The sequence below is a fragment of the Pipistrellus kuhlii genome, unplaced genomic scaffold, assembly GCF_014108245.1.
Source record: "Pipistrellus kuhlii isolate mPipKuh1 unplaced genomic scaffold, mPipKuh1.p scaffold_m20_p_1, whole genome shotgun sequence".
NCBI classification, from domain to species: domain Eukaryota; kingdom Metazoa; phylum Chordata; class Mammalia; order Chiroptera; family Vespertilionidae; genus Pipistrellus; species Pipistrellus kuhlii.
This window is the reverse complement of record NW_023425404.1, coordinates 35,043,546-35,069,817: the sequence shown is the minus strand read 5'-3', so window position 1 is coordinate 35,069,817 and position 26,272 is coordinate 35,043,546. Positions and strand designations below refer to the sequence as shown.

At 41.1% G+C, this 26,272-nt stretch overlaps 1 protein-coding gene across 4 annotated transcripts in view; it reads left to right on the top strand.

The window, feature by feature from the left end:
- Positions 1–521: 521 nt before the first annotated feature.
- The window catches only part of USP3 (ubiquitin specific peptidase 3), an 85,376-nt gene continuing 59,625 nt past the window's right edge, over positions 522–26,272 (top strand). The window contains exon 1 of one of the 4 annotated variants that reach the window (XM_045581803.1): positions 522–726. In XM_045581803.1, coding sequence (XP_045437759.1) covers positions 588–726 — 139 coding nt within the window. In that variant the 5' untranslated portion in view covers positions 522–587. Of the gene's footprint in view, positions 727–1,404; positions 1,712–20,195; positions 20,307–26,272 lie in introns of those variants that run through there. The other 3 variants (XM_036439671.2, XM_036439680.2, XM_036439687.2) reach the window with 3 other exon arrangements.

Sequence of the window (26,272 nt, the reverse complement as noted above, 5' to 3'; positions counted from 1 at the left end):
GGGTGGGGTGGGGTGGTGAGGCGTGAGAGGTGACCGAGAGGTCGTCCCTCAGCTGCTCCTGCTCTGCAGGGAGGTACCCTGTTCTAACCACTACCCGGCCCAGCCCGGTTAATCATTTCCTGACCTTCCTCTTCTCGTTCTGCCCGCAGGATTGCCACATCCTCCTCCTCCTCCTCCTCCTCCTCCTCCTCCTCCTCCTCCTCCTCCTCCTCCTCCTCCTCCTCCTCCTTCTGTTCGCTTCCTGGCCTTGCTGTTCCTTCGCCGGGCTTTACAAGGAGCTCCAGTTTCGAGTCAGTATTTGTAATAGCCCCAGAGTCCTCAAGGCCTTGTCCCAGAGAGATCACAGGCTCGCCTGGGTTAACGCCTGCTCAAAAGGCCCCTTGCAGCTTTCCCCTATCCGCTCTGAGTCGAGGATTCTATCCCCACATGCCTTAACCAATTACAGGTAGACTCAGTCTCTCTCCCTCCCACCTCCTCCCCGCGGAAAAAAGGGGGATGCTAACTGCAGCTTGCAGGGTGGTGAGAGGTTTAAGTGAGGTATTGTGTGTAAAGTGCCTGGTTGGGAGACGGGAGTAGGTGTCTAACAAATGTTAGATCCCTCGTCTTTTTTTATCGGCTGGCTACCCGGACCTCGCGCTCAGCAAGCCCCCATTAGGCATCTCTCAAACGCCCAGTATAGGGTGAGGTGTATGCAAGTCCTACCACGTGCTGGAGGTAATGCACAAGGTGAGTCACAACGACAGGGTTTGAACTCAGGTTCGTGGGCGCCCCAGCGGGTCCCGTCACGCAGCACCCAGGTGCCTGGCTCAGCCCACGTGGTCAGAACCTAGAACCCGGTCAGGATCGCACCTGCGCCGCCGGGAGAACACCACTCAATTCTGCTCTGCAGCCTCCCGGGCCGCGCGGGGAGGGGGCAGGCTCTTACCCTGAGCTTGTGTCATCTTGTGTAAAATGGGGGCCACGGTGTTTGTCGGCCCGAGCGTTTTTTCTTTTCTCCCTCACACTTTCTTTTTCTTTTTGGTCTCTTTCACACTTTCTTGTACGGCCAGATTTCCTACCCCGGTATAGTCAGACCACCCCACACCACGCAGGATCAGTCTTGTGAGTGCGAGTGCTCGCTGGCCGCGGTGAACGCAGCGGACCTGACCGGCGTGCCTCCTCCTGGAGCCCAGGGGTTCGGGGGAGCCGCGGCCGCCCCGGGCGGCGGAGTTGAGAAAGTCATTTAGGAGCGCGGCTGGACTCCGGGACACCGCGGGGGAGCTCCAGCGCTGCAGGACCCCACCCCGCGGAGTGGCCGGGGGCGGGGCGTTGGGGGCGGGGCCTGCCCAGTGGAGGGGGCGTGGCCTGCCTGGGAAGACGGAAGCCCCCGCCTAAAAGGTGGCGACAGAACCCGGATCCCGGAGCGTCCAGTTCTCCGGAGCGGGGCTTCTGGAGACGGCGGGCGAGAAAACCCGGCGCCCGGAAGCCTTTGCTTTCTTTGACGCAAGGGCTCGGGACGCAGCCGCCGTCGGCCGAAGCGCCCAGCGAGGAGCGACCCCAGACGGAGCCTTCGGAGTCCCTCCGCCCCCCACCTCGCCCGGACCCCGAGCCTCGGCCCTCCTCGCGGCTCTCCTCGTGGCCATGGAGTGTCCGCACCTCAGCTCCAGCGTCTGCATTGCTCCGGACTCAGCCAAGTTCCCCAACGGCTCCCCGTCGTCTTGGTGCTGCAGCGGTGAGTGCGGCCCCAGGCGGCCCCGCCGCGCACCCGAGGCCCCGGCTCCGCCGGGCCTGCCGTCTAGGGGCCGAGGGCGGCCGGCGCGCGGACTCCACAGGGGTGAGGGCGAGCCGGTGCCGCGGGGGCCGGGGAGGGTGTGCGGTGAGGCGGGCGCGGCGGGCGGAGCGGCCGCCGCTCCTTTGTTTTACGCGGCCCGACGGTCGCGCCGGCGAAGGGCCGAGGCCGCGCGGGGCGGGAGCCCGCCGGGGCCGCGAGCGCGTGGGGGCAGCGACGCGCCGCCCGGGAGTCGCCGGGCCCGCGGCCCGCGCCCCCGCCCCGCCCTGGGGCTGTGCTCTCCCCGAGTCGCCGGGTCGGGGGCGGTAGTGGCGGGCGTCCGGCCCCCCGCAGGGCGGTCTCACGTGTGGAGGTGCCCGAGCGGCGTCGTGTCCCCGGCCGGCCGGCCGGGGAAACGCCGCTCTTGGGGCGCAGCTTTGTCTGGGCTTCGGGGCGCCCCGGCCTTTCGCGCTCGCCCCAGCCCCGCTCCCCTCCGCTGGCCCTCGGGCAACCCGACCTGTGCGGGGCGGGCGGGAGCTCGGAGCCGCGGGAGGTGCTCGGGCCCCGCGCCGGGCGGCCGGGGTCGGAGTCTTCCCTCCTCCGGGGAGGGTGAAGTTTGAAAACAAGCTGAGGGCTGGCGAGCCCTGCCGGCTGACCCGGCAGCTGCGGCGGAGCGGCGGCCCGGTGGCCGGCTTTGGGACGTTTTGGTAGTCTGCAATTGCGCTGGCATTCCCAGCGCTTGTGCCCTATAACAGCAGTCAGTAGGTGCAGGCAATGCTTTTGTGTTGCTTACGCGAATGGGCTCCTTCTGCCGGCCGGTTGGAAACCCCAGTGCCCGCTTATTGTCTGTGGTAGCGACTTAGGATCGCACGGCTTTGATTACTTCCTGGTAGGGCCCTGGTGCTGCCGCTAGAGGCTTTTGTTTATTAGATTTGAGAGGATTCGTGGTAGCTTGGGCTGTAGAGTACCATTTGAACGGTGCCCTACAAAAAAAAACCAAAACCTTAACGTTTCTTTGAGGAAATGTAGGCACACAGCAATGGGAACGATGTTAGCAAGTGTGACATTTCTCGTGATGGGCTGCATGCAGCTGGGGAGGTAGTTTAGAGACTTGCCTGAACACTTTTGACAGGTTTCTTCGTAAATGGTAATTATGCCCTTGGAGGAAAGAAAAAACACAGGTACCGCCACAAAGAAAAATACACTCCAGGATAAGGAATAGAAATAGCCCCAGTTCCCTGGACCTCTCAGAGGTTTGATGCTTTGCTTGCCTTTGTAAAGTCGGATTATTATTATTATTATTATTATTATTATTATTATCATCATCATCTTCCTGCAAGAAGCCTCTAAAGATCATCCGGTTAATTGGCTTTACAATGTGGTATTGCCATTCTTCTATAGGGGTGCAGATACTTGTATAAATTAGCTCTTACATAGGAATACATCTTTTGCAGTAAATGTTGAGTATGGAACAACAAATAAGGTGCATCAAATTGCTTTACAAATTGTTGGTGCAGAAGCTAAAATTGTAGCTATAGCTGTGATACTATAACTTTTCGTTTTTCCCCAAAAGAGATTTGGGGGGGGGGGAAATGGCCAAAGTAAACACTAGGAAAAGCATACCTCATGAGAATGATGAAATTACTCTTGCTCATCTGTTGAAAAATAAACTACAGGACAGTTAGCGCACTTCTGTGTGTGTGAGTGTGTGTGTGTGTGTGTGTGTGTGTGTCTGTGTGTGTGTGTTTCTGGTAAAATCACATCAAATTTTAAAATGGCCTCGCTGGGCACATGCAAGTGGCAGATTTCCTCTTGTGAGTCAGTCTTGCCTTTGACAGACTGTGGAAAAGAGATGCAGAAAAGTGGGCATTTCTTGAGGAATGTCGGTTAAAATGGAGCATAACTAGAGACTTGTGCTGGTAACAAGAATGTCTAGCCCTAAGGGAGGGATGATTTTTGTTCAACGGTAGGATGGTACCTTTGCCTCTGGCTTGGGTTTGTAGACCAATAAAGCAAGTTTAACTTTATGTGGGGATTTTTTTTTTCTGTCCATATTCCATTCTGTAAATTGGACCTATTGGCATCCATCCATTCATTAATATAATGTTACTGTATTGAGCTCGATCTTGTTCTTACCTGCCTGTTGTTTCAGTGATTAAATGATTAGTAATCTGTGAGTCCTTATCTGTGTGTGAGTCCTTAACTAATTCATCATCTTGGAGGATTATATATTCTGGTATTTATCCTCCAACACTCTTGAATCAATCCCTCCCTCCCTCCCTTCCTCCTTCCCTCCCTCCCTTTCTCTCCAAAAGGGTAGCTCGTGTGTTGAATAATGGTATGACCCTGTATTGTGTCTGATTGTTCTTATTAACGAGCAAAAAAAAAAAAAAAAAAAAAAAAAAAATCCCTGTTTTGGCATTAAAAGTAATGCCCTTACCCTGTTTTCATTGGAATTACACCATAGTAAAACAGCTTTAAAGCAGCCAAGCAATTGCAAAAGACGAACATTCTAGGCCCTGTTAGTTAGCACTACATCCTTGGACAAGTAGTTCTGTTTCCTTTTAAGCATCAATTTCATGACGACATCATCTGTAAAAAGAGTAATACTTCACAGGTTGCTGTTAGGATGAACAAGGCAATTTTTGTGAAAAATGTTAAGAAATTATTCAAACAATAGGAAGTATTATAGGTCAGGACATCTTACGTCAATATCTAAAGCCCCTTAAATAGGGCCTAGGACAGAATGGCTTCATGATGAATTATGCTTTCCAAAGAGACATACTACTCAACAAGATTAGAGGGTCTAACAAGTAATTATATTTCAGAGTTAACTTGAGCTGCTTATCTGTGAAAGGCACGGTCTGTTAGATTATGTACTTGTGTACCTTAGCTGTTCTCAAACTTTTTGTTCTCAGGATCCCTTTACCCTTAAAAATCCTTGAGAACCCAAAGAGCTTTTGTTGGTATGGCTAGCATCTATTGATAGTTGCTGTATCGGAAATTAAAAGGGAAAATTTTTAATGTGTATTTATTAAATAACTTAGAAATAAAAATAACCCATTATCTGTTAACATAAACCATAGTTTCCATAAAATAACTATCTTTTCAAAACAAAATTTAGTGGAAAAGCAGCATTATTTTATATTTTTGCAACTCTGTTGTCTAGCATAATAGGAGACAGCTGGATTTTCATATCTGCTTTTGCATTCAGTCTCTGGTTACATTACACATCATGTAGTATTTGGAAAACTAATGCATGCTTGTGAGAGAATGAGGATAAAAAATATAAGTAACACTATAATATTATTTATGAGAATCATTTGACCTCATATGCCCCCTATGAGAGTCTTGGAAATTCTCAGGAGTCCAGGACCACACTTTGAGAACCCACTAGTATACAACTATAGTAACAGCTAAGGACACCTGCTCTTAATAGAATAGCTATAAAGTATTCGGGAAATCCTTAAAGCTTTAAGGCTAGCAATCCTTATATCTTTGTGGAAACTTACAAAGCTTTTGAAATATATTAACTGGGCAACAGATCATGGGGTCTAATAGTCCTTTGCTTTCAAAAATGTTAGTTTAATCTAGTTGGGGAGAGACAGGAAGCTAACTGGTTAGAAGATAAATCCATGTTGTGGTTTAAGGTAAATGTTGAAAATAGCAATCTCCTAATAAGGTAAAAGCTGATTTTTGTCTAATCTTTGCTTAAAGGCATTCTCATTTTAAATGAAAAAATTTAAATAAAAACTAGGACATTCTCTCAAGCTTTTTGATGTGTGCACATACCAGATGTTATATTCAGAAGCTGGAGGCTTGGGCAGTTATTTTTTTCTGTGGATAGAAGCATTGAACCAGTGACAAAATACAGGGGAAAAACACACAAATTCTTTAAAAAAAAACCCAAAAAGATGCCTTAAACACAACTGTTTTCAATAACCAAGGAAGGCTGAAGACCAGGCATTTGGATGTTAGGGGTTTTGGTTAGCCAGTTAAATTGGAAATATTTTAATAGTTACAGGCATCAAAAAATTTCCCTGATAATTTCCCTGATAACTTCAAGGAGTTGTGTATGCCTCTTTATAGTTATCAATACACACTTCCCCTCGCATTACTTATGAAAAGTAAGTATAGATCAAGTAAATGTTTGGCAGGTTTGGGGTGGATTTAGGAGATAAATCCTATTTTTGAAGATTCACATAGTAGGATAATGAACTGATCATTGAGTCCTTGTCAGTGGTAATAAGTGTGTAATTTGTGACAAAAGTAAGAAATCAGTTAATTTTTTTTTGTCACATTTCTCTTACAACCTACTTCTAAAGAGGATTCTTCTATTCTGATTAATTTTTCTAGATATGATCAGTTCCTTAGGAAAAATGCATTTACTTTTTGAAGTATATTTTGTGAAGTATTAAGAGTCTAGAATATAAGACAGTAAATATGTGTTTAAAGGATGAAGATATTTTCTTACATTTACATCGTGGCTGGAATGGTCTTTATGTTGAAAATGAATGCAAAGCAAGTGAGCTTCCCCCCAGAGTCACTGCCAATATTTTATCCTGTAACTTTGGATTCTCAGCACATGACCATCTGTGGCGATGTTGTCATCACAATGAATTTGTATTTTGACATTCTGTGTTTATAGGTGAGCAGGTGGACATTGTAGTAGTAAATGTGAATAAGGCAGTTAAAAATCTGTGGGCAGGTGATCCTTTTTCACCTTAATTTTAAAGATTAATATTTAAACTTTATTTACTTTTCTAGAGGATTTTAACTTTTTAAGGTAATATTTGTAAGCTTGAGCCAAATTGCCTTTCTAGTTTTTCTGGCAGTAGTATTCTGCCCCCCACCTCCTCCCCTGGGACCTTAAGGTAACCTCACCATATTTTCAGTCTCAGAATAAGTAGTAGTAGATGTGAAAGAGCTGGAATTTAGAATGTCTGTCATTAGTTTGGTTGAGGAAACTGCCATCTAGGGATTGAGGTTAGTATTTTGCTGTTGTGAAAAAGTTTTGACACATTGATCAGAAGTTATTTTCTAAACAGCCTTCTTAGGCCAGGAAGTATATTCTTTGTATACTATTAAGCAGAAGAAAGAATGAGGTTGAGGCGAGAATTTGAACTCTTTGGTTCACTTTCCCATTAATCCTTTATTCTCAAAATAATTCATTCTCATTCTTTGCTTTTACAGCATTAGCTTTAGTCTCTTAGAACATCCTACTGTTTCCTCGTTGAAATTTGTGCAACTTCCTTCTTTACTAGAATATAATAGATTAATTTTGGATCCTTCAAATTAGATTTAGAGATACTTACATTTTTTTATAGTGTTTGTAGCTAGTAAGCAGAACAGAGAGTAATTGAGGTTGTAGCTCATTGAGTAATTTAAATTCCTGTTTTAAAATTTAATTGAGTCTTCCATCAGGGAGTAATTTACATGTACATTTCCTCCTAATCTGCTTTGTTTTTTTCTTTTTGAGCCCTCCCCCTCCCTCCCTTCTTGAGCTATTTTATAAAATTTTCTTCTTTTGGAAAAAAAATATCGTATTAGTCTCCTTTGATTAAGCTACAGTTTCTGACCAACCTGCCTGTGGGTTTTGTATTCAACCTGGGCATCAGAATAGACTTGGGTAGGTAGTTTATCAGTGTTAGAAGTGGAAAATGTAGATGGTTTAATGTTTTAAGTGTTTATTTTTATTCACAGCTTCTTTAGACTGAGAGCAACTGCATTCTAGGTGTTTTAATAGAGCTTTCCTGGACAGATGGCTTAGAAGGAAGTATTTAGATTCTCAGCAGGGACTAGTACTTTTTGGAGGGAGTATTTGTGAGGAAGCTTACCTTGATTGACAGTTTAGAATGCTGAAAATAGCATTAACAACAGTGACAGCTTGTTCATCTTACCAAGAATTATTTTGTGCCAAGACTGCTCAAGATGTTCTGCAATTTGTAATAGCCTGTTTTGAGAATGTAGGTAAGATTAGGTATCTTTCAGACTGAAAGGAAATTTACCTTAAAAATGTTCTTTGCAATTGTATCCTGAAATCTTTTGGGGTTGTTGAATGAACTTTGGTTTAGAAGCTTGTAAATAGAGATCATTTTTTAACTGCTGTGAGATTGCAGATGTTAGTATCTATAGTAATTCCAGATGTTTTCTCATTTATTAGTTTTACTGAGTAGGAGGAGAACTGAGAACAGCATAAAGTAACTTCAAAGCAGCTTGCTAGCATTTATTCCTAATTTAATTAACTACCCATCCTTGTAGTTTTTCCTGTTTTATAGATTGTGAAACTGAGACAGATTAAGAGAGTTGCTTAACATGCTTGGGGGAGGGGGAGGGTAGTAGATAGAGCCTAAAGCTTAAATTTAAATGCCATTCAAACTATACTTTTGGGTTGTCTTTATTTTGTCATCCAGTAACTTAATGTATGATAAATTTAAAGGATTTTAATGTATATATTAGGTCTAGTAATAATTAATGTCGTTTTCTAATCCTTTTTTTTAAATCGAATTTATTTAAACAATACAACAAAATTTAATCAACAATATAGTTGCCGTTGTTTTCTACTACTTGAGCCAAACGCTCAGCAAGCATTTTAATCCCTCTGTTGTAAAATTCTTGTGATTTTGATGCAAAAAATTGGGTCAATGCATTTTTGAGGCATTCTTCATTATTAAATTTTTTTCCAAGAAGAAAGTTTTGCAAAGAACGAAACAAATGGTAATCGGAAGGGGCAATATCAGGAGAATATGCAGGATTTGAGGGAGAACTTCCCATTCCAACTGGCGCAGTTTTTCAGCAGTGATTCTTGCAGTATGTGGTCTTGCGTTATCGTGGTGAAGAATTACGCCCTTTCGATTAATCAGCGCGGGTTCTTTTTCTCTTAAAGCTTGGGCTAACCTTTCCAATTGGGCACTATACACTGCACTTGTAATGGTTTGGTTAGATGGTAAAAGTTCATAATGAAGAATTCCTTTAAAATTCCACCAAACACACAACATCACTTTTTTCGCATGCAAGTCAGGTTTTGGCGTGGGCTGCGGAGCCTCATTTTTGTCCAACCATTGAGGCCGCCTTTTCAAATTAACATACAGCACCCATTTTTCATCTCCGGTAACAATTTGCTCTAAAAATGGCAAACGGTTTTGACGAGAGAGGAGCGAACTGCAAATTGTGACTCTTTGATTACGGTTGTTGTCGGTCAACTCATGAGGAACCCATTTTCCAAACTTTTGGACTTAGCCAAGTGCACGCAATTGATTGGAAATTGTTTTTTGTGAACAATTTAAAGTTGTCGCAAGCTCTTGTTGGGTAATTTGAGGATTTTGCACCAAAAGAGCTTGAAGAGCTTCTTGATCAAAATTGGACACACGGCCTCGACCACTCTTGTCATCTAACGAAAAATTTCCCTCGCGAAATTTCTCAAACCAACGCTGGCATTTTCTGGCGCTAACTGCATCTTGACCAAGAGCACTACAGATGTTTTTTTGCAGCCTCACTTGCTTTTCTTCCTAATTGGAACTCGTAAAGCATGCAGTGCCGAATATGCTCTTCATCCGCCATCTTCTTAGCCCTAGTTTTGCAACAAAAACCAAACCAAACACAAACTTTTTCAAGCAAAACTTGTTAATTGCACTTCACACGTTCTGTAGATACCACGTGTTTGAAGGTTATGTCAATACAAGTCAACGCCAAAACGACATTAATTATTACTAGACCCGATAGCTGGGTTTAAGACAGCTTTGTAGAAATCTGCTTGCCCTGTTTATCTTTGGTCCAACCAGAAGACTCTTAATTTTATGGACTGTTCTTGTACTATCTCATCACCAAGAAGAACTGGCTGGTGATTAACCATTCTTCCTGAAGGTTTAATTTAACTGATTATAAGATAGTACACTTATTGTTTTAGCTTCTTTAAATATTTGTCCTTTCTGACCATGCTCAGGTTTTCTTTTCCAAAGAACAGATTATTGCTCATTCCTTTGTTTTGAACTTTTTTTTTTTTTTTTTTTTTTTTACAATATTGGGATTGTACTATCTTAATCAAAATGGTGAATATCAACCTGAAATTTTTAGGAAACAAATTTTTGTGATAGAATGTTTCCTTGGGATAATTGTTAGATAACATGTTAGAGAAATGTTTTGATATAACATTTTTATTTATTTATTTTTTTTTTAAAATACATTTTATTGATTTTTTTTTTTGCCCCACCTCCTTCCCTCCCATACATACCCTCCCTCCCCAGAGTTTTATGTCTGTTGGTTGTACTTATATGCACGTACACAAGTCCTTCGGTTGATCTATTATCTCCCCCAGATCTTCCTCCCCTCCCCACTGTAATTTGACAGTCTGCCTGTTGATTTACTGTCTCTATATCTGTCTCTTGGTTCATCAATTTATAATGTTCTTTATCATCCACAAATGAGTGAGGTCATGTGGTGTTTCTCTTTCATTGATTGGCTTATTTCACTCAGCATGATGTTCTCCAATTCCATCCAGGTTGCTGCAAATGATGAGAATTCCTTCTTTTTTATGGCAGCATAGTATTCCATTGTGTAGATGTACCATAGTTTTTGGATCCAATCATCTGCTGACGGGCACCTAGGCTGTTTCCAAATTCTGGCTATTGTAGATTGTGCTGCTATGAACATAGGGGTGCATATATCCTTTCTGATTGGTGTTTCTAGTTTCTTGGGATATAGTCCTAGAAGTGGGATTACTGGGTCAAATGGGAGTTCCATTTTCAGTTTTTTGAGGAAACGCCACACTGTTCTCCACAGTGGTTGCACCAGTCTGCATTCCCACCAGCAGTGCATGAGGGTTCCTTTTTCTCCACAACCTCGCCAACACTTGTCGTTTGTTGATGTTTGATATAACATTTTTAAAAAGAACTATATACCTTAAAACTTTATGGTTGACATATTATTAATATTTATGTATGTTTTAGTGTCATACAACAAAATGTCCTTTGACTTGAGATTAACTCTAGTTTTCACCTGAATTATTCTGAATGTTAATGGATGCGCTAACAACTAAGAACTCAAATTTCACCTTACGTGTATGAAGTAGCTACATATGAAGAAGTTCATGCTATGAGAACTTATTTTCTTAATCCTCACTTGAGGATATGTTTTTTAAATTGATTTTAGAAAGAGAGAGAGAGAGAGGGAAACATCGTTTGCCTTCCATATGAGCCCCAAATGGAGATCAAACCCAAAACCTTAAAACAAAACAAAACATTTTATTGATTTTTCAGAGAGAGGAAGAGAGAGGGATTGAGAGTCAGAAACATCGATGAGAATCATCGATCAGCTGCCTCTTGCACACCCCCTACCGGGGATGTGCCCACAACCAAAGTACATGCCCTTGACTGGAATCGATCCTGGGACCTTTCAGTCTGCAGGTCAACACTCCATCCACTGAGCCAAACCGGTCTCGGCCAAACCCAAAACCTTTTTGATGTATCTTACCAGAAGTGCTGCAACCTGCAGGGCCATGACATGAAAATTTAATTCTGAGAGTTTGACTGTATTAGTTTTCTTTTTTCAAGTGTTTTGTTTGTATATAGTAGTATTTTTTAAAGCTTCATGTAAAAAATATTTTTTTTCAGTCCAGCTGGCATGACTCAGTGGTTGAGTGTCTACCTATGAGCTAGGAGTTCAGGGTTCGATTCCTGGTCCCAGGTTGTGAGGCTCATTCCCCAGTGGGACATACAGGAGGCTGCCAAACAATGATTCTCTTTCATCATTGATGTTTCTCTCTCTCTCTGCCTTTGTCTCTGAAATCAATAGAAATACATTTAAAAAATATTTTTTCAGGCTTTTGTTTTTTTCACCTTTGAATTATTAATAAAGATTCTTGGGGAGATGTGTGTCATATTTTAAAATTGTGTCTATTTGCCATAAAAAATCCTAACTCCTGGTTTTTATTAAATAATTACAATAGCCCTAACCGGTTTGGCTCAGTGGATAGAGTGTCGGCCTGCGGACTGAAGGGTCCCAGGTTTGATTCAGGTCAAGGGCATGTACCTTGATTGCAGGCACATCTCTAGTGGGGAGTTCGCAAGAGGCAGCTGACCAGTGTTTCTCTCATCGATGTTTCTAATTCTCTCTTCCTTTCCCTTTCTTTCTGTACAAAAATCAATAAAATATTTTAAAAAATAATAGCGGTTGGAGTTTGCAGGTGCCGATTTTTTTAATATCTGGTATCCAGCCCTTTAAGCAGAGTGTAAGTCTGTGCCCAGTTGTTATATTTGTATTTTCCACTTCTTCATATATAGTCCCATTAATTTTAAAAGAACAAAATTTCCCAGCATACCAGTAAATATATGTGTGGTAATTTCTCCATGTGCTTTAGCACTAACTTTTATTATATAATCACAAAAAATAGCAAGAGAATTATACAATGTATATATTAAACACATTGTTCTCTGAGTAAAGTCTGTTCATAAGAGATCCCTAAAGCTCTTAGTTTTTAAAATTTATTTATGGGATGGAGTGCTTCCTATAAAAACATATACATTTTCTTATATTGCATACACTTGCTATTATTTTTAAATGATAGTTGTGTGGTATTTACATTTATAATTTGATTCATTTCTTTTGAAGATCACACTGCTGTTTAACCTTGGCTTTGCTTACTCAGGTTGTTGGCAAAAGCATGCAGTTGCATCAGACCTTGCTATATTAAATAAATGAAAATATTGGATGTCAGAATTTTTCTTAAGTGATTCATGGCTTTTGTGTTCATTCTCCACATAATTAACTTCATGGGGAAGTTATTTTCCAAACAGTGTAAACTGATATTTTTTCTATAGTTATTTGTGTCTGATCTCCCAAAGGCAGAAGTGGCCTATTTTGTCTCTGATTTTGTAATCTCCTTTGGCTTCAGTAGTTCTAATCCTTCTTCCCACTGCCCTTTCCCCTCATTTGGAGGTAGGGGCACAGGTCCAGTGTTAGCTGAAGACTGGCAGATAGAGCATTAACAGCCCTATAAAGGTGTTTTTCTCCAAACTAGGCCTGAACAAGTCTGAGTTTGTGACAGAGTGAATAACAAATTTGTTTAGTGCATTACAGTTTTTGAGAATATGTGGTTTCACATATATTGTTTCCATATGTTGTTTTCATTTGATGTTGAAAACTGATTTCAAAAATCCATTTCAAAACTTAAGTGCTTGAAACGGTGAGGGGACTAGCCTTATGGATGGAAATTTGTCTCTATGTGGCAAGTCAGCAGGACCAGATGCCCTCTCTTTTCTGTCTCTGTAGGTATCTGGATTTGTTAACATATGCATGACAAATTTTGGCCAGCTTTGAAATCACTTTCTCTAGTAGAGGACACATATTAAGTCTGCAAATTAGCCTTACAGTATATAGGGAATTGGTTCCAAATGATAAACTGCTATTGTAATTTTTATGCCAAATAGTGGATTTTAAGCATACTTAAAAAAAAAAAAATAAGGTTTGGGAAGTCTTATAAATTGATATAACTTATATATCAGTTTACCTTATAAATATTAATTCATGCTTTCAAAAAGTAATACATATAAACAGTAAGTCATAGTATCAAAAGGTTTAAAATAGAACAGTATTCTCCTTCCATTTCACCCTCAGTCCTGCTGTCCACAGACAACCACTTTAAGCCATACTTAGCTTTTTCTCTCATATTTTCCTGCATACTGCTAAGTAATACACTCTTATTTCTTAATTTATCAATTTTAGGCATTACCTCTCGACATCTTGCTATGGTTAAATGGGACATTCATGGTTGCACCACCCTTCCCTCTGCCCCCCTCTCCATTTCTCATTGCAATTTGATGACAAATTCTGATTAGTGCGGTGATTGCTTTTTCTTTTTTTGTCCAGCATTTTATTTTTCCTTGAGTAAATAATTGCCTTTTTAAAAAATTGCTTAGTTTACCTTCTACATGTTTTCTCCCAAGTATACTTGCAAGTCTGCCAAATGTCTATGAATATTATTTTCCAAGCACTTAAACAGGGAGATAATCTCTTACCACTGTTTTTCTCTGAAGCCCTCTTTCCCAGAGCCCTCTTGCTCCAATTTGAACTAATTGTTCCTTAGGCCTTAATGGACAGCTCTTATCCTGTGATTCCCTTCCTATTATCTTGTTTTAGATCTACTTCCTGGATTCTTTGTCTTTCTCTTTCTTGGTTTATTAACTGTTTTGCTGGGTTACATCATTGAGCTCTCTGCCTGTGGGAGGTTACTTTTTGACCCCATGCAAGTCTGATGCTTTTTTTTTTTTTTTTTTACCTTTATACTTAACTATAGGCCTGGTGCACAGTTTCGTGCACAGTGGGGTCCCTTAGCCTGGCCTGTGGACATCCCCCCGAGGGGTCCTGAATTGTGAGAGGGTGTAGGCCTGGCTGAGGGACCCCACTGGTGCAAGATTGGGGCTGGGGAGGGGCTATGGGAGGGTCCCAGGGCATGTCCAGCCCATTTCACCCAGTGTGTATATATATCCTGTTCATTACTAAACTTGCACCTAAATTTACCACACATTGATAATTCTTGACTGAATCAGTTATTATTAGAGCAGTTGCAAGATGTTGAGTTTCTAATTTGTATTTCTTCTAAACATATTAGTTGATATTTTGTGAGGGAAAGTTTTCCTTGTTTGTTTTATTAGTATAGACTCAGATTTTTACTTTATTTTGTGATATTTTGTTACTTATTTTGAGGCTCAACATGACTTAGATTTGGCCAGTAGGAAACCCCTAGGGCCATAATTTTGACATGTCCCTATTGTTCTTTGAGCTCTTACTCTGGTACAGCAAGATGCTCCAGGCTCATTTTGTACTCAGCCTGCCCCAGCCTTGCTTGCAATCAGCCATTTCTCCAAGTAGCACTCATTTCTTTTTGTTGGGAATAAATAATGTTTATAAACAAAGATCTCTCAGTGGATAAGAGCTAAGAAATACAAATATACATGTCTATACGTGTGTGTGTGTATAAAACCAATAGTTTATTTGATGCCTATAATTCCAACTTCACACTACAGATCTAGTCTTGCCCTTTTCCTTACTTGTAATGCCCTTTTCCAAGACTGGTAATATGGTTCCCATTATCTCCAACATATGTACTCATTTGCTCAATGACATAATCAGAGAAAGTAGTTCCAGAACTGCTAACCCATACCACTGCAAAGAAAACCCTTATAACTAGAGGTCAGCATTTCTTTACAGTTCTTTTTGTCTGGATACTGACAATATATAAAGTATATGTTCAAAAATTACTTGGGTTAGTCACCCTCCTGTTACTACACACATTATTTATTTGACATACAGTTAAGTACATTTGTTTGTGTTTAATTTCCATTTTAGATCTTTTTGCACAACATCCTTGCTGATTTTTATTTACTTTAAAAATATATATATTTTATTGATTTTTTTACAGAGAGGAAGAGAGAGGGATAGAGAGTTAGAAACATCGATGAGAGAGAGAGTCATCGATCAGCTGCCTCCTGCACACCCCCCATCAGGGATATGCCCGCAACCACAGTACATGCCCTTGACCGGAATCAAACCCGGGACCCTTCAGTTCGCAGGCCGATGCTCTATTCATTGAGCCAAACCGGTTTTGGCTTTATTTACTTTTTGAATATGTAAAACATTAGCATGGTTCCAAAAATGAAAACTGTTTCTAGAAGTGTTACTACCCAATCCCTCTACTCATTCCCACTCACTCCTTGTAGACAACCAGTTATTCTGATTTATCCTTCCTGCATTTCTTTTTTTATTTTTAAATGAAAATATAGGAATCTTTTCCTATTTTCTCCTACAAAAGGTCTCAAGCTTAAATATACTCTTTTGGACTTTGCTTCTTTCAATTAATAGTATATTTTGGATAGCACTAATAGTTTCATAGTACTCCTATTTGTGGATGTGTCACAGTGAATTCAACCACTCTCCTATGTTAGGGCATTTAGATTGTCTCCAACATATTATAGTTACAAGTAATGATGCAACTGGTAGCCTTATATAAATACATTTTTGTATTTTGAGTGTCTTCAAGGAAGAAGAAAAGTTTTAACTTTCTAATTGTATGAACAGTAATATGTAAGTGATTTTATGAGAATACTTCAAGTCCTAGCTGGTGTGATTCAGTTGGTTGAACATTGTCCCAAGCATCAAAGGGTCACTGGTTCAATAGGTGGTCAGGACACCTATTGGTTTTGGGTTTGATCCCTGCTGGAGGTGTGTGTAGGAGGCAAATGATTGATGTTTCTCTCTCACATAAATATTTTTCTCTCTAACAGTCAATAAAAACATGTTTAAAAAAAGAATACTTCAAGATATTTGTCTGCCTGCTCCTGTCTTTGAGCTCTTACTGTGATCTTAAAAATGTGTTCAAGACTGCTGAAGTGAAATATTTATTGTAATTATTTTTCTGCCTGGGCAACCTTGAAATCAGAGACCTGGAAGTGACCATGGAAACATTTTTAGTCAGTGGTAGCTAATCATATGCTTTGGATCCAGGTACATTTTAAGCAGTTGACTATTGCTTGTACATATTTAGCAATGCTGTTTTATCACCCTCTACTCAGACTCATCTACTTCTGGCACTTCTCTCTTTTAATTTAATTCATTTTTCCTTCATGTCATACTGTTGACTGGCTGATCCCTGGGGTTACAGAATGGCAGTAAAACAGTTTTACATAGGATAGAAATAAAGATTTGGGCATCTATTTTTTCCGATAGGTTTCAGAGCATTAGGGGTATTTATAAACTGTAGATTCTCAGAAGAGTGGCATCTTAAATTGCCTGATAATTCTGCTGGCCCTCTCAGGTGGTTGATGACTCCCAGTCTTTTGTTCAAACAAGTGGTCATCGGAGTAGGAGGACTTCTTCTTACATTACTAGATAACCAAGTAAAAGATTGGTGAGCCTGGCTTCCCATTAGGGGAAGGGATTACATGTGGGTTGAGATAATAATCTCAGCCTAAGGGTGGTTAGAGCCTCCAAGCAGATCACTTCTGGCCCTGAGAAGTCTTCAGTTTGTGTGCCTATGCCGTACAGATTCTATCATTTTCTGTGCATGTCCTGACATGAAAAAGGTTGAGAAAGTAGGCTAGAGCATAGTCTCTAAAAGCCAAGGACATTGCCCTTAAAGAGAAGCAGGCAATAAAGTGGAAAAGAAGAAGTGAATTATTTAGAGTAGAAGTTTGAACCTACTGTCCCTAAAAATAAGCTGATCACCCTATCTTAAATCTATTGTAGAATGTGTTGAAATCATTCCTATTTATTTCTTTGTTAAAACAAAAGTTAGAAATATAAAAGTATTTTTAAATGACTGGGCTTCTAACTTTATTGTATTGGATATTGGAATACCTAAGGTGTATTCTGATTGATCAGATTAGTGAATCATTTTCCGGTGTATAAGACGACTTTTGAAACGAAAAAAAGTCAACCGGCCAGGACCGGTTTGGCTCAGTGGATAGAGCGTCGGCCTGCTGACTGAAAGGTCCCGGGTTCGATTCCGGGCAAGGGCATGTACCTTGGTTGTGGGCACATCCCCAGTGGGGGGTGTGCAAGATGCAGCTGATCGATGATTTTCTCTCATCGATGTTTCTAACTCTCTATCCCTCTCCTTTCCTCTCTGTGAAAAATCAATAAAATATATTAAAAAAAAAAAAAAAGTCAACCGCAAATCGGGGGCAAAAGACCAAAATTGCACAAAAATTACCTGCAGATCTTGACGGCAAAGTAAGTCTATCTTTGAAGTGGGGGTTAGTCTTATACAGCAAATAAAGGCCTAAACCTATGTTTTAACTGTAAAATTAGTGGGTCGTCTTATACGCCGGAAAATACGGTAATCTCCGAATACCCCTGAGTTCGGTATATTTCAGTATGGTTTGACACCTAAGTTGCTTCTATACTTACTTAAATGTTTCTAAACCGCCTTGCAAATCTCTCAAAATTTGTTTCTAAAATGAATTTGCTTCCTAAGGTGTGTATTTTATATTGCATATATTAAAACTTAATGATTCTTATATTAAGGTGGCTATGGTAGTTACATCACTTTTGAAATAAACTTTTTAAAATATATGTTTAGCACTAGCTGGTTTGGCTCAGAGGATAGAGCATCAACCTGTGGACGAGTGGTCCCAGGTTTGATTTCTGGTCAAGGGCACATGCCCAGGTTGTGGGCTTGATCCCAGTAGGAGACATGCAGGAGGCAGCCAGTCAATGATTCTTTCTCATCATTGATGTTTCTGTCTCTCTCTCCCTTCTCCGTTCCTCTCAAAAATCAATAAATATATATTTAAATATATATGTATATGTATATGTATATATGTATATGTTTATTATGTGTGTGTGTTCAGTAGGGAAAGCTCTAACAATCATGTGGTGCTTTCTATTTGTTAGGCCCTTTGCTGTACACTTTATATTGTTTATTTCATGAAATCCTTACCATAGCCATGTGAATAGAGGTGGTATTATTTATGTTCTACAGATGAGGAAGTAGACTCTGGAACAACTCCCCTAAGTTGTTGCTAAAAGAATGGTAAAGCTAGAAGGTTGTTGATTCTGAAGCCCATGCCTGCTTCATTATATATCACATGTCCTCTACAATGCTTTTAAAAAAATCTCTCCTGAGGATTTTTTTTTTTTTACTGATTAGAGAGAGAGTAAGGGGATAGGGTAAGAGAGAGAGAAACATCAATGTGAGAAACATTGATTGGTTGTCTCCCAAATGCACTCCAATCATGGATGAACCCACAACCTAGATAGGTGCTTTGACCTGGAATAGAATTTGTAATCTTTTTGGTGTATAGGACAATGCTCCAACCAACTAAATCCCCTGGCTGGGGCAAGCACTGTAACATGTTGGAATCTACAGAGTAGCAGTTACATTCCTATGAGAGGAACCCAGTCAGATTGGTACATTTTTGTATTAAAGAAGGAAGGAGTTCTTTTGATAGTGTTAGAGGTCATGGGCAAGTGATCAAGGCCTCTGCTCAGTTCAGTAAAAAATGAGATGAAGCAGAATTCTGGTCAGTGTGCCCCTTGCCTACCTCCTCCTTCTGGGTCTCTGCAACAATTGACCGAGAGCACGAAGAGAAAAGTGTACTTCCGCAGAAATTTTGGGATTCTGGTTTGGATGTGGGCTCTTGATCCCAGCTTCAAAGGCCTGGAATGAGACATCACTTGGTATGATGGGGATCAAGTCAGGCTGGCAGAGGAATGTGTCAGAACTCTTAGAGTAAAAATAGAATTGGAAACAGAGATGGAGTAGGATGTTCTCAACTTTTTTATTCAGAGTCAGTTTTTCAAATTCAGCCTTCAATAAAACCTGAGGTTTCCCAGAATGCTTCTAAAGAACATAATCCAATGACGCAAAAGGAATGAAGGGTAAGGCTTTGTAGCTTTTAATGAGAAAAGGAATTCTGCAAGTGCCAATGACCTTCTTAAGGATTTAACCCAGACTTTGGGGTTATTATAAGAATACTGTTTTTGAGATTTTGAAGGTCATTTTTACAATGAGGAACAATACTTGGAGCGATGTTTGTACTCAAGAAAGAATTATTTTGCCTTATGACAGCACATCTGTATTTGGGTTATTAAAATATTGATGGGCCACAAAAAGAGCTAGTCCAAAGGATGATAGCAGCTTAGTTGATGATAGACTGCTATGTCTTTACTCTTCCTACCTCTGTTGCAGAGGGGATAGTTAGTCTTTAAAGAGTTTTGATTCTTATGGGGTAGAAAGCCTTGAAGGTTCCCATCTTCACTTCAGAATAACAGTGTCAGTCATTTCAGTGAGTTGTTGGTGAGGGTGAGTTGTTAATGCTGTATCTAGTATTCTGGTTATCTATTGCTGCATAACAAGCTATCCTACATTTTAGTGATTTTGCTTATCTTTTTCTGGGTCAGGAATTCAGAAAGAATTTAGCTGGTGTTGCATCAGCTGGAGTACCTGTGACTGGAGTGCCTGGGCTGGAAAGTCCTCTTCCAAGATGGTTTCTTAATTCGCATATCTGGAGCCTCTGTGCTCCCTGGTCTCTGTCTCTGTCTTTCTCCCTTTCCCAGTCTCCCTCACCCTGACAAATGTCATATTCTCCAAAGTCTCTCCATGAGGTTTGGGCTTCTTATAATATGTTGGTTCAGGGTGATCAGACTTCTTATATGGTGGTTGGCTTCTCTAAGAGCTAGCCACCCAAGCAATAGGAAGAGGAAGCTGTCAGTTTCTTAAGGCCTGGACCTGCAAACTGGCAGAGTCATGTCTGCCATTCAGTTGGCCAGAGCAGTTCCAGAGCCTGCCCTATACAAGGAAAGCAGACAGAAGACCTGCCTTGTTCAGTAGAATGTCAAAGAATTTGTTACTTTCTTTAATCTATCAGGGGGCCATTAAATGGAAAGAGAATGGTTATGGGAAATACTGAACTGTGACTTCACCAGAAAACAATTTACTTATCTAATGATTCAGGAGAAATTGACTACTAGCCTTGAATAAGAATGGGACTGAAGCAAGAGGGAGCTGCTAGAAGGAGGAAGGTGGAAAATATTCTCATTGGGATAAAGGAGAAAGACAACCAAGATAAACTGCATCATAATTGCCCTTCTTGCTTGGGTTGTGAATTCTTGCTTCCATGATCTTGGCCTTGAGTCCAAACCTCTACTTCCAACCATTTTGAATTTGGTGCTCATGCTTGGTCTCTTCCTCCTGCCTTATTTAGACTTCTGCTTAACTTCCCAAGCTCTACCTTGGATCATCCTTTGGCCTTGGACACTTTCTGTTGCTTTTTAAGAGAAATCTCCTGTTTCCCTATTCCTGTGAATTCCTGGGAACCCAGTGCCTAGCAGGGGGGTGAGGAGTGCAACAGATTGTGATTTTGGCTGCACTCTAGCAGCTTCGGCACCTTTGGCACCTTTGGCAGTTACTTAGTTTAGCTGGATTTCTTCTTTTCTAGATTACATTATGGACCAGTTCCCTCCCTCCCTCCCTTCTTCCCTTCCTCCGTCTCCTTCCTTCCCTTCTCCTCCCCCTCCTCCTCCCCCTCCCCCCCCTCCTCCTCCTCCCCTCCTCCTCCTTCTCCTCCTCCTCCTTCTTCTTCTTCTCTCTCTCTCTCTCTCTCTCTCTCTCTCTCTCTCTCTCTCTCCCTCCCTCCCTCCCTCCCTCCCTCCCTCCCCCCCCCCCCCACCTCTTGAGGATATGTTTTTTATAGGTTTTAGTGAGATGAAAGGAGTCAGGAACATCAACTGATGGGTTGCCTCACACACATGCTCCCACTGGGGACTGAACCTGCAACCTGGGTATATGTGCCCTATCCTCCAATTTCAAGAAGACTAACACTTTTACTATTGATACTTTTATGTGGTGTGTGGGTGTTTATAAAACCTCCGAGTTGTAATCTTGGATTTTGATTTAACTTATTATTCATACTTAATTTAGAATAAATTCTTTCATTAGGACAACTTGAATACCAGTATCTTTAAGATAAGGCATTTAAAGTTTATTTTTATTATAAAAATTTTTTTCTGAAAAAAATCAGTATAAAGGTGGTTTATGTGCCTCTAATCCTCCATCTAATTCCTTTTATTTAATTGTTCATAATTACTATATACCTCCCAGATTTTAAAAAATGTGTATAAAGGTATGTTTTATATATATATATATATATATATATATATATATATATATATATATATATATATATATGTAAATACACACACACACACACACACAGACTGGGATCTTATGAAAATTAAAATGATTGCAAACATTGTTTGAATTTGAGTTCCAGTTCTGTCACTAACTTAGCAAGTTATATAACTTCTCTTTGCCTTGTAAACATGCCAAATAACAATATGCAACACACTGGATTGTAAAGGATTAAATGAAGTAATAGTTATAAAGTGGATGCGATAGTACTTAGCACATAGTATGTACTAAATAAGCATTACCTAGGTAAAAATGAATTTACTTAGTAAGAAATGCATATTATGGATGTTTTCTTATGGATTGCTGATATTTTAGAGTATTGAACTTTAACAATTCTGCATGCTTTGGTGGGGATGTTCTGAGCTTCACTGTGGGAGCAGCATGTTTGCCTAAGATGGTTTTGAACGGTGATTCCACACACTTCCCACTCCGCATTTGCAGTGACTTGCTGTTACTGATGGGCAATGTGGTGGAATGTGTTTGCTTCTCAGGGGTGGTGGGAGGCAGAAAAAAAAACACCTGAAAAAACAAAAAGCTGTTGGTTTAGAAAATTATACTACACTAGAGGCCCAGTGCACGAAATTCATGCATGGGGTGGGGGTGGAGTGTCCCTCAGCCCAACTTGCACCCTCTCTACTCTGGGACCTCTCAAGGGATGTCTGACTGCCCGTTTATGCCTAATCCCTTAAACGGGCAGTCGGCATCCCTCTCACAGTCCAGGACCACTGGCTCTCAACTGCTTGCCTGCCTGCCTTCCTGATTGCCCCTAACCCCTTCTGCCTGCCAGCCTGATCACCCCCTAACCACTCTCATGCCAGCCTGATTGATGTCTAACTGCTCCCCTGCCAGCCTGTTTTCCCTAACTGCCCTCCACTTGCCAGTCTGGTCACCCCTAACTGCCCTTCCCTGCAGGGTTGATTGCCCCAAACTGCCCTCCCTTGCAGGCCTGGCCTCTCTCAACTGCCCTCCCTTGCAGGCCTAGTGCCTTCCAACTGCCCTCCCCTGCTTGCATGATTGCCCACAACTGCCCTCCCTTGCAGGCCTGGCCTCTCTCAACTGCCCTCCCTTGCAGGCCTGGTGCCTCCCAACTGCCCTCTCCTGCTGGCCATCTTGTGGTGGCCATCTTGTGTCCACATAGGGGCAGGATCTTTGACCACATGGGGGCAGCTATTGTGTGTTGGAGTGATGGTCAATCTGCATATTACTCTTTTATTAGATAGGAAAGAGACCTGGAGCATGAGTGGGAGCCAGCTGGTTTGCCCTGAAGGGTGTCCCGGATCAGGGTGGAGGTTCCCTTGGGGCGTTGGGCAGCCTGGGCAAGCGGCCTGTGGTGGTTTGCAGGCTAGCCATGCCTCCTGGAGACCCAAGCAGAGGCCCTGTTATCTGGAATTTATCTACCTTTTACAATTGAAACTTTGTAGCCTGGAGAAGAGTCAAGCCTCCTGCTTGCTCCATGGTCAGCAGCCATTTCTATTGGGACTTATGTACCTTCTATAATTGAAACTTTGTAGCCTTAAGCAGAGACCTGGACCAGCCAGGGTGTGCAGAAAGCTTTGCTTCCTCTGTTGCTGGGGGCAACCCTAGCCTGCTCTCTCCAGCTCCGTGGCTGCTGCCATTTCTGTTTAGATTTGTTTACCTTCTATGATTGAAACTTTGTAGCCTTGAGTGGAGGGCTAGGCAGTCAAGAGCAGGTGGAAAGCTTGGCTTCTTCCGTTGCCTGGGAAACCCAAGCCTCCCTCCTGCTCTTTGTGGCCATAGCCATCCTGGTTGGGTTTATTTGCATACTCGCTCTGATTGGATGGTGAGTGTGGCTGGTGGGCGTGACTTGTGGTGTAGCAGAGTGATGGTTAATTTGCATATTACCCTTTTATTAGATAGGATTAGCAATTAGTTTTTTTTTTAAATCTTTAAAGAAAAGTAGGTGAAAAGCAGAATTAAAAAAAAATTATAGATGACATGATTGTTTAATTTATTTTTTTGCCTTACATTCTTTGAATAATTTTATCATTAGAAGGGACATGCTCATTACCTAACTACCATGAAGAAATAGATCCAAGAGTAGTGATATTTTCAGTTCTATAGCTAGTAATGGAAGAGCCAAGACTAAAATCCAGGTCATCAGATCCTCACCATTTGCATTACTTAGAAGATAAAAGAGCCTCTCTCCCAGTTGCAGCAACTGTTCAATAATGGATGCACTATAAATGGCTTGCCTGTTGGTGCTGTGTGCTTGATCTGTTTTCTGTGTAGAGACAGGGATAAGTTGTATCATAAACGTTAAGTGCATCATATTTTATAATTTTTTTTTTTAGAATTTCAGGAGAACCCTTTCTAGGCCTTGAATATCAAATGTCTATATTACTAGGTTCTATGTAGTGAATACAAAAGATTTTGCAGATTATTGGTTATGTGGAAAGAATGTTATATTTGGTGTCAATACCATTTTGTCTTATGAATTGTTTGCCTCCTGAACACAATTTGAAAATATTCCTGTATAAATAGGCTCCTTTAAGAGCCGAACTCCCTAGTTTTCTGCTCTTTTTTTCTCAATTGATAAAGGAGCAGACTACAATTTCCTTTCCCAGGACTAGTAGGCCAGAAAACCACTTTGGTTTCTAGATCCCTTGGATGCCTCTCCTCTGCCTTTGTGCCCCATCAGTTCTCACCTCCTGGTTCCCAAGAGGATTAACATTTTGGGGAGCTTTAGGAAGAAGACTGAGCAGTGAGTGAGCAGGTTTTAAAGGCCTTCTGCCCACACTGCATGTGTTAACAGCTTCTACCTTCTGGAGAATGGCCTAAGGAGAGGATCAAGATTCTCCATTTCCTCCAAAGAGGCCTGCTGACACTTGCAGAGCTTGTGGTTGGGGTGAGAAGTGGACCAGAGGAAGGTTCTGCAGCCATACCTGAAGGAGAATGGTGGAGGGAGCCTAGATAGTGCCAACCTTCAGGCTGAGATATCCAGAGACTGAGAGAAGAGACACTGTACTTGGGGTTGGAAGAATTGAGGCCAGTGAGAGATTGCTGGAGGAGGGAATTTTATAATCTCCATGAAAGATTTTAAATTATAAAATTTTAAATTATAACATTTAAAGAAATTTTATAATCTCCGTGAAAGAAGACAAGACTCTGTTTATGAGATCCAATGACCCTGCCGTGGCCAAGTAGAAAAGTATGAGAAATACACTGCAAATTCAAATGTCCTTGAAATGTAGTAATAAAAAGAGCATATAAATTTTCAGACTTAGTTTTTGAACTTCTACAACTTTCCATCCATAGTACTCTCTTTCTCTCAAATACTAACACTTACAAATTTTAAAATAAACCTTCAGTTTAATATTTTTATGTCATACTGAATAGATAGTAAATTTAGAGCTAAAATATTTTAGGGATTATGATTTTATTTTATCATATTTATAAAAATTCAGTTATGTTATAGTTCATTTAGAGTTTTACAGAAGAGCTTGGGTACCTCTAATACTGTTCCCATGGAAAACAGATTCAACCTACAGTAAACTTTTGAACTCATCTATCAATTGAGACTACCTTGTTATATTATTTCTCCTTAAGGTGATTAAAATAAATGACTTTTTAAGATTATATGTGCCTTTTCATGCTATGACCTGTTCTATAAATAATTATCGAGAATTTGGTTAATTTAAAGCCAGTATTTTCATTCTATTTTATAATTGGCTTTATTACATTAAGGGTCTTAATTTGGATAAGGAGTGTATAGACAAGAGTGAATATTCCCCAAAGCAATGCAATATATGGCTTTAGAATACCTATCATACCCGGTTTTCTATAACTCTTATCCTTCAAATGTTTTTTCCAGTGTGGCAGAATTAAGCCTTCAGAAGACAATCTTTTAAATAGCCAAGACCAACTCCCTTACTCTATTATTAAGACTTAACAAATCTTCACTCTGTTATTATAAATGTTTATGATAGAAGAAATTGGGTATCTTGATTCAGAATGTCTTTTTTGAGATTTATTAAAAGGTATAGTCATTTGTTTCAATGTTTTTGAAAGTCAGTATTCTCTTTCATCATCACTCCCCTTTCCTGTCTTAAATACCTACTTACTTATTTACTTATATTTACTTTATTGAGGTACGATTCATATAACATAACATTAACCCTTTCAAAGTGCACAATTCAGTGACTCTTAGTAAACCTACAACCTATCTAGTTTCTAGTTTCAAGACATTTTCATCACCCCAAAATAAACATCAGACCTATTAAACAGTTACTTCTCATGCATCCAATATACCAATGGAAATGCATCCAATATACCAATAATGGAACAATCTATACATATAAAAGACTAATATACTAAGTGTCTGTCTGACTGGTAGCTATAATGTGCACTATCAGAGAATAGACGCTCAATGCAGGAGTTGCCATGGCACACACTGGCCATTTACAGAGAAACAGCACTGCGGACCTGGCACAAAACAAGCAACGCTTGACTTCCTGCAAGTAGGACACAGGCACTGCCACCACTCTGGAGTGATGGCCCACCAAACTGCCGCTGACTCTGCTGAGACCCCATGGCACAAAATGCAGCCCACAGCCCAGCCCAGTCCAGAAACGGTGGTAGTGGGCATTGGGTAATGATGTCACGTAGCAACGCCCAGCTTCCTCTCCCTAGTGATAGGCCATTTAACAATAAATGGCATGGCAGATCTGGTGCCCACAAAGCAACATTTGGCTTCCCCCAAGTGGGACACAAGCCCTACCACCATCCTAGAGCATCACCCACCAAATCATAGCCAATGCTGCCAAGATCCCATGGCACAAAATGCAGCTCACAGCCCAACCCAGCCCTGAAATGGTTACTGT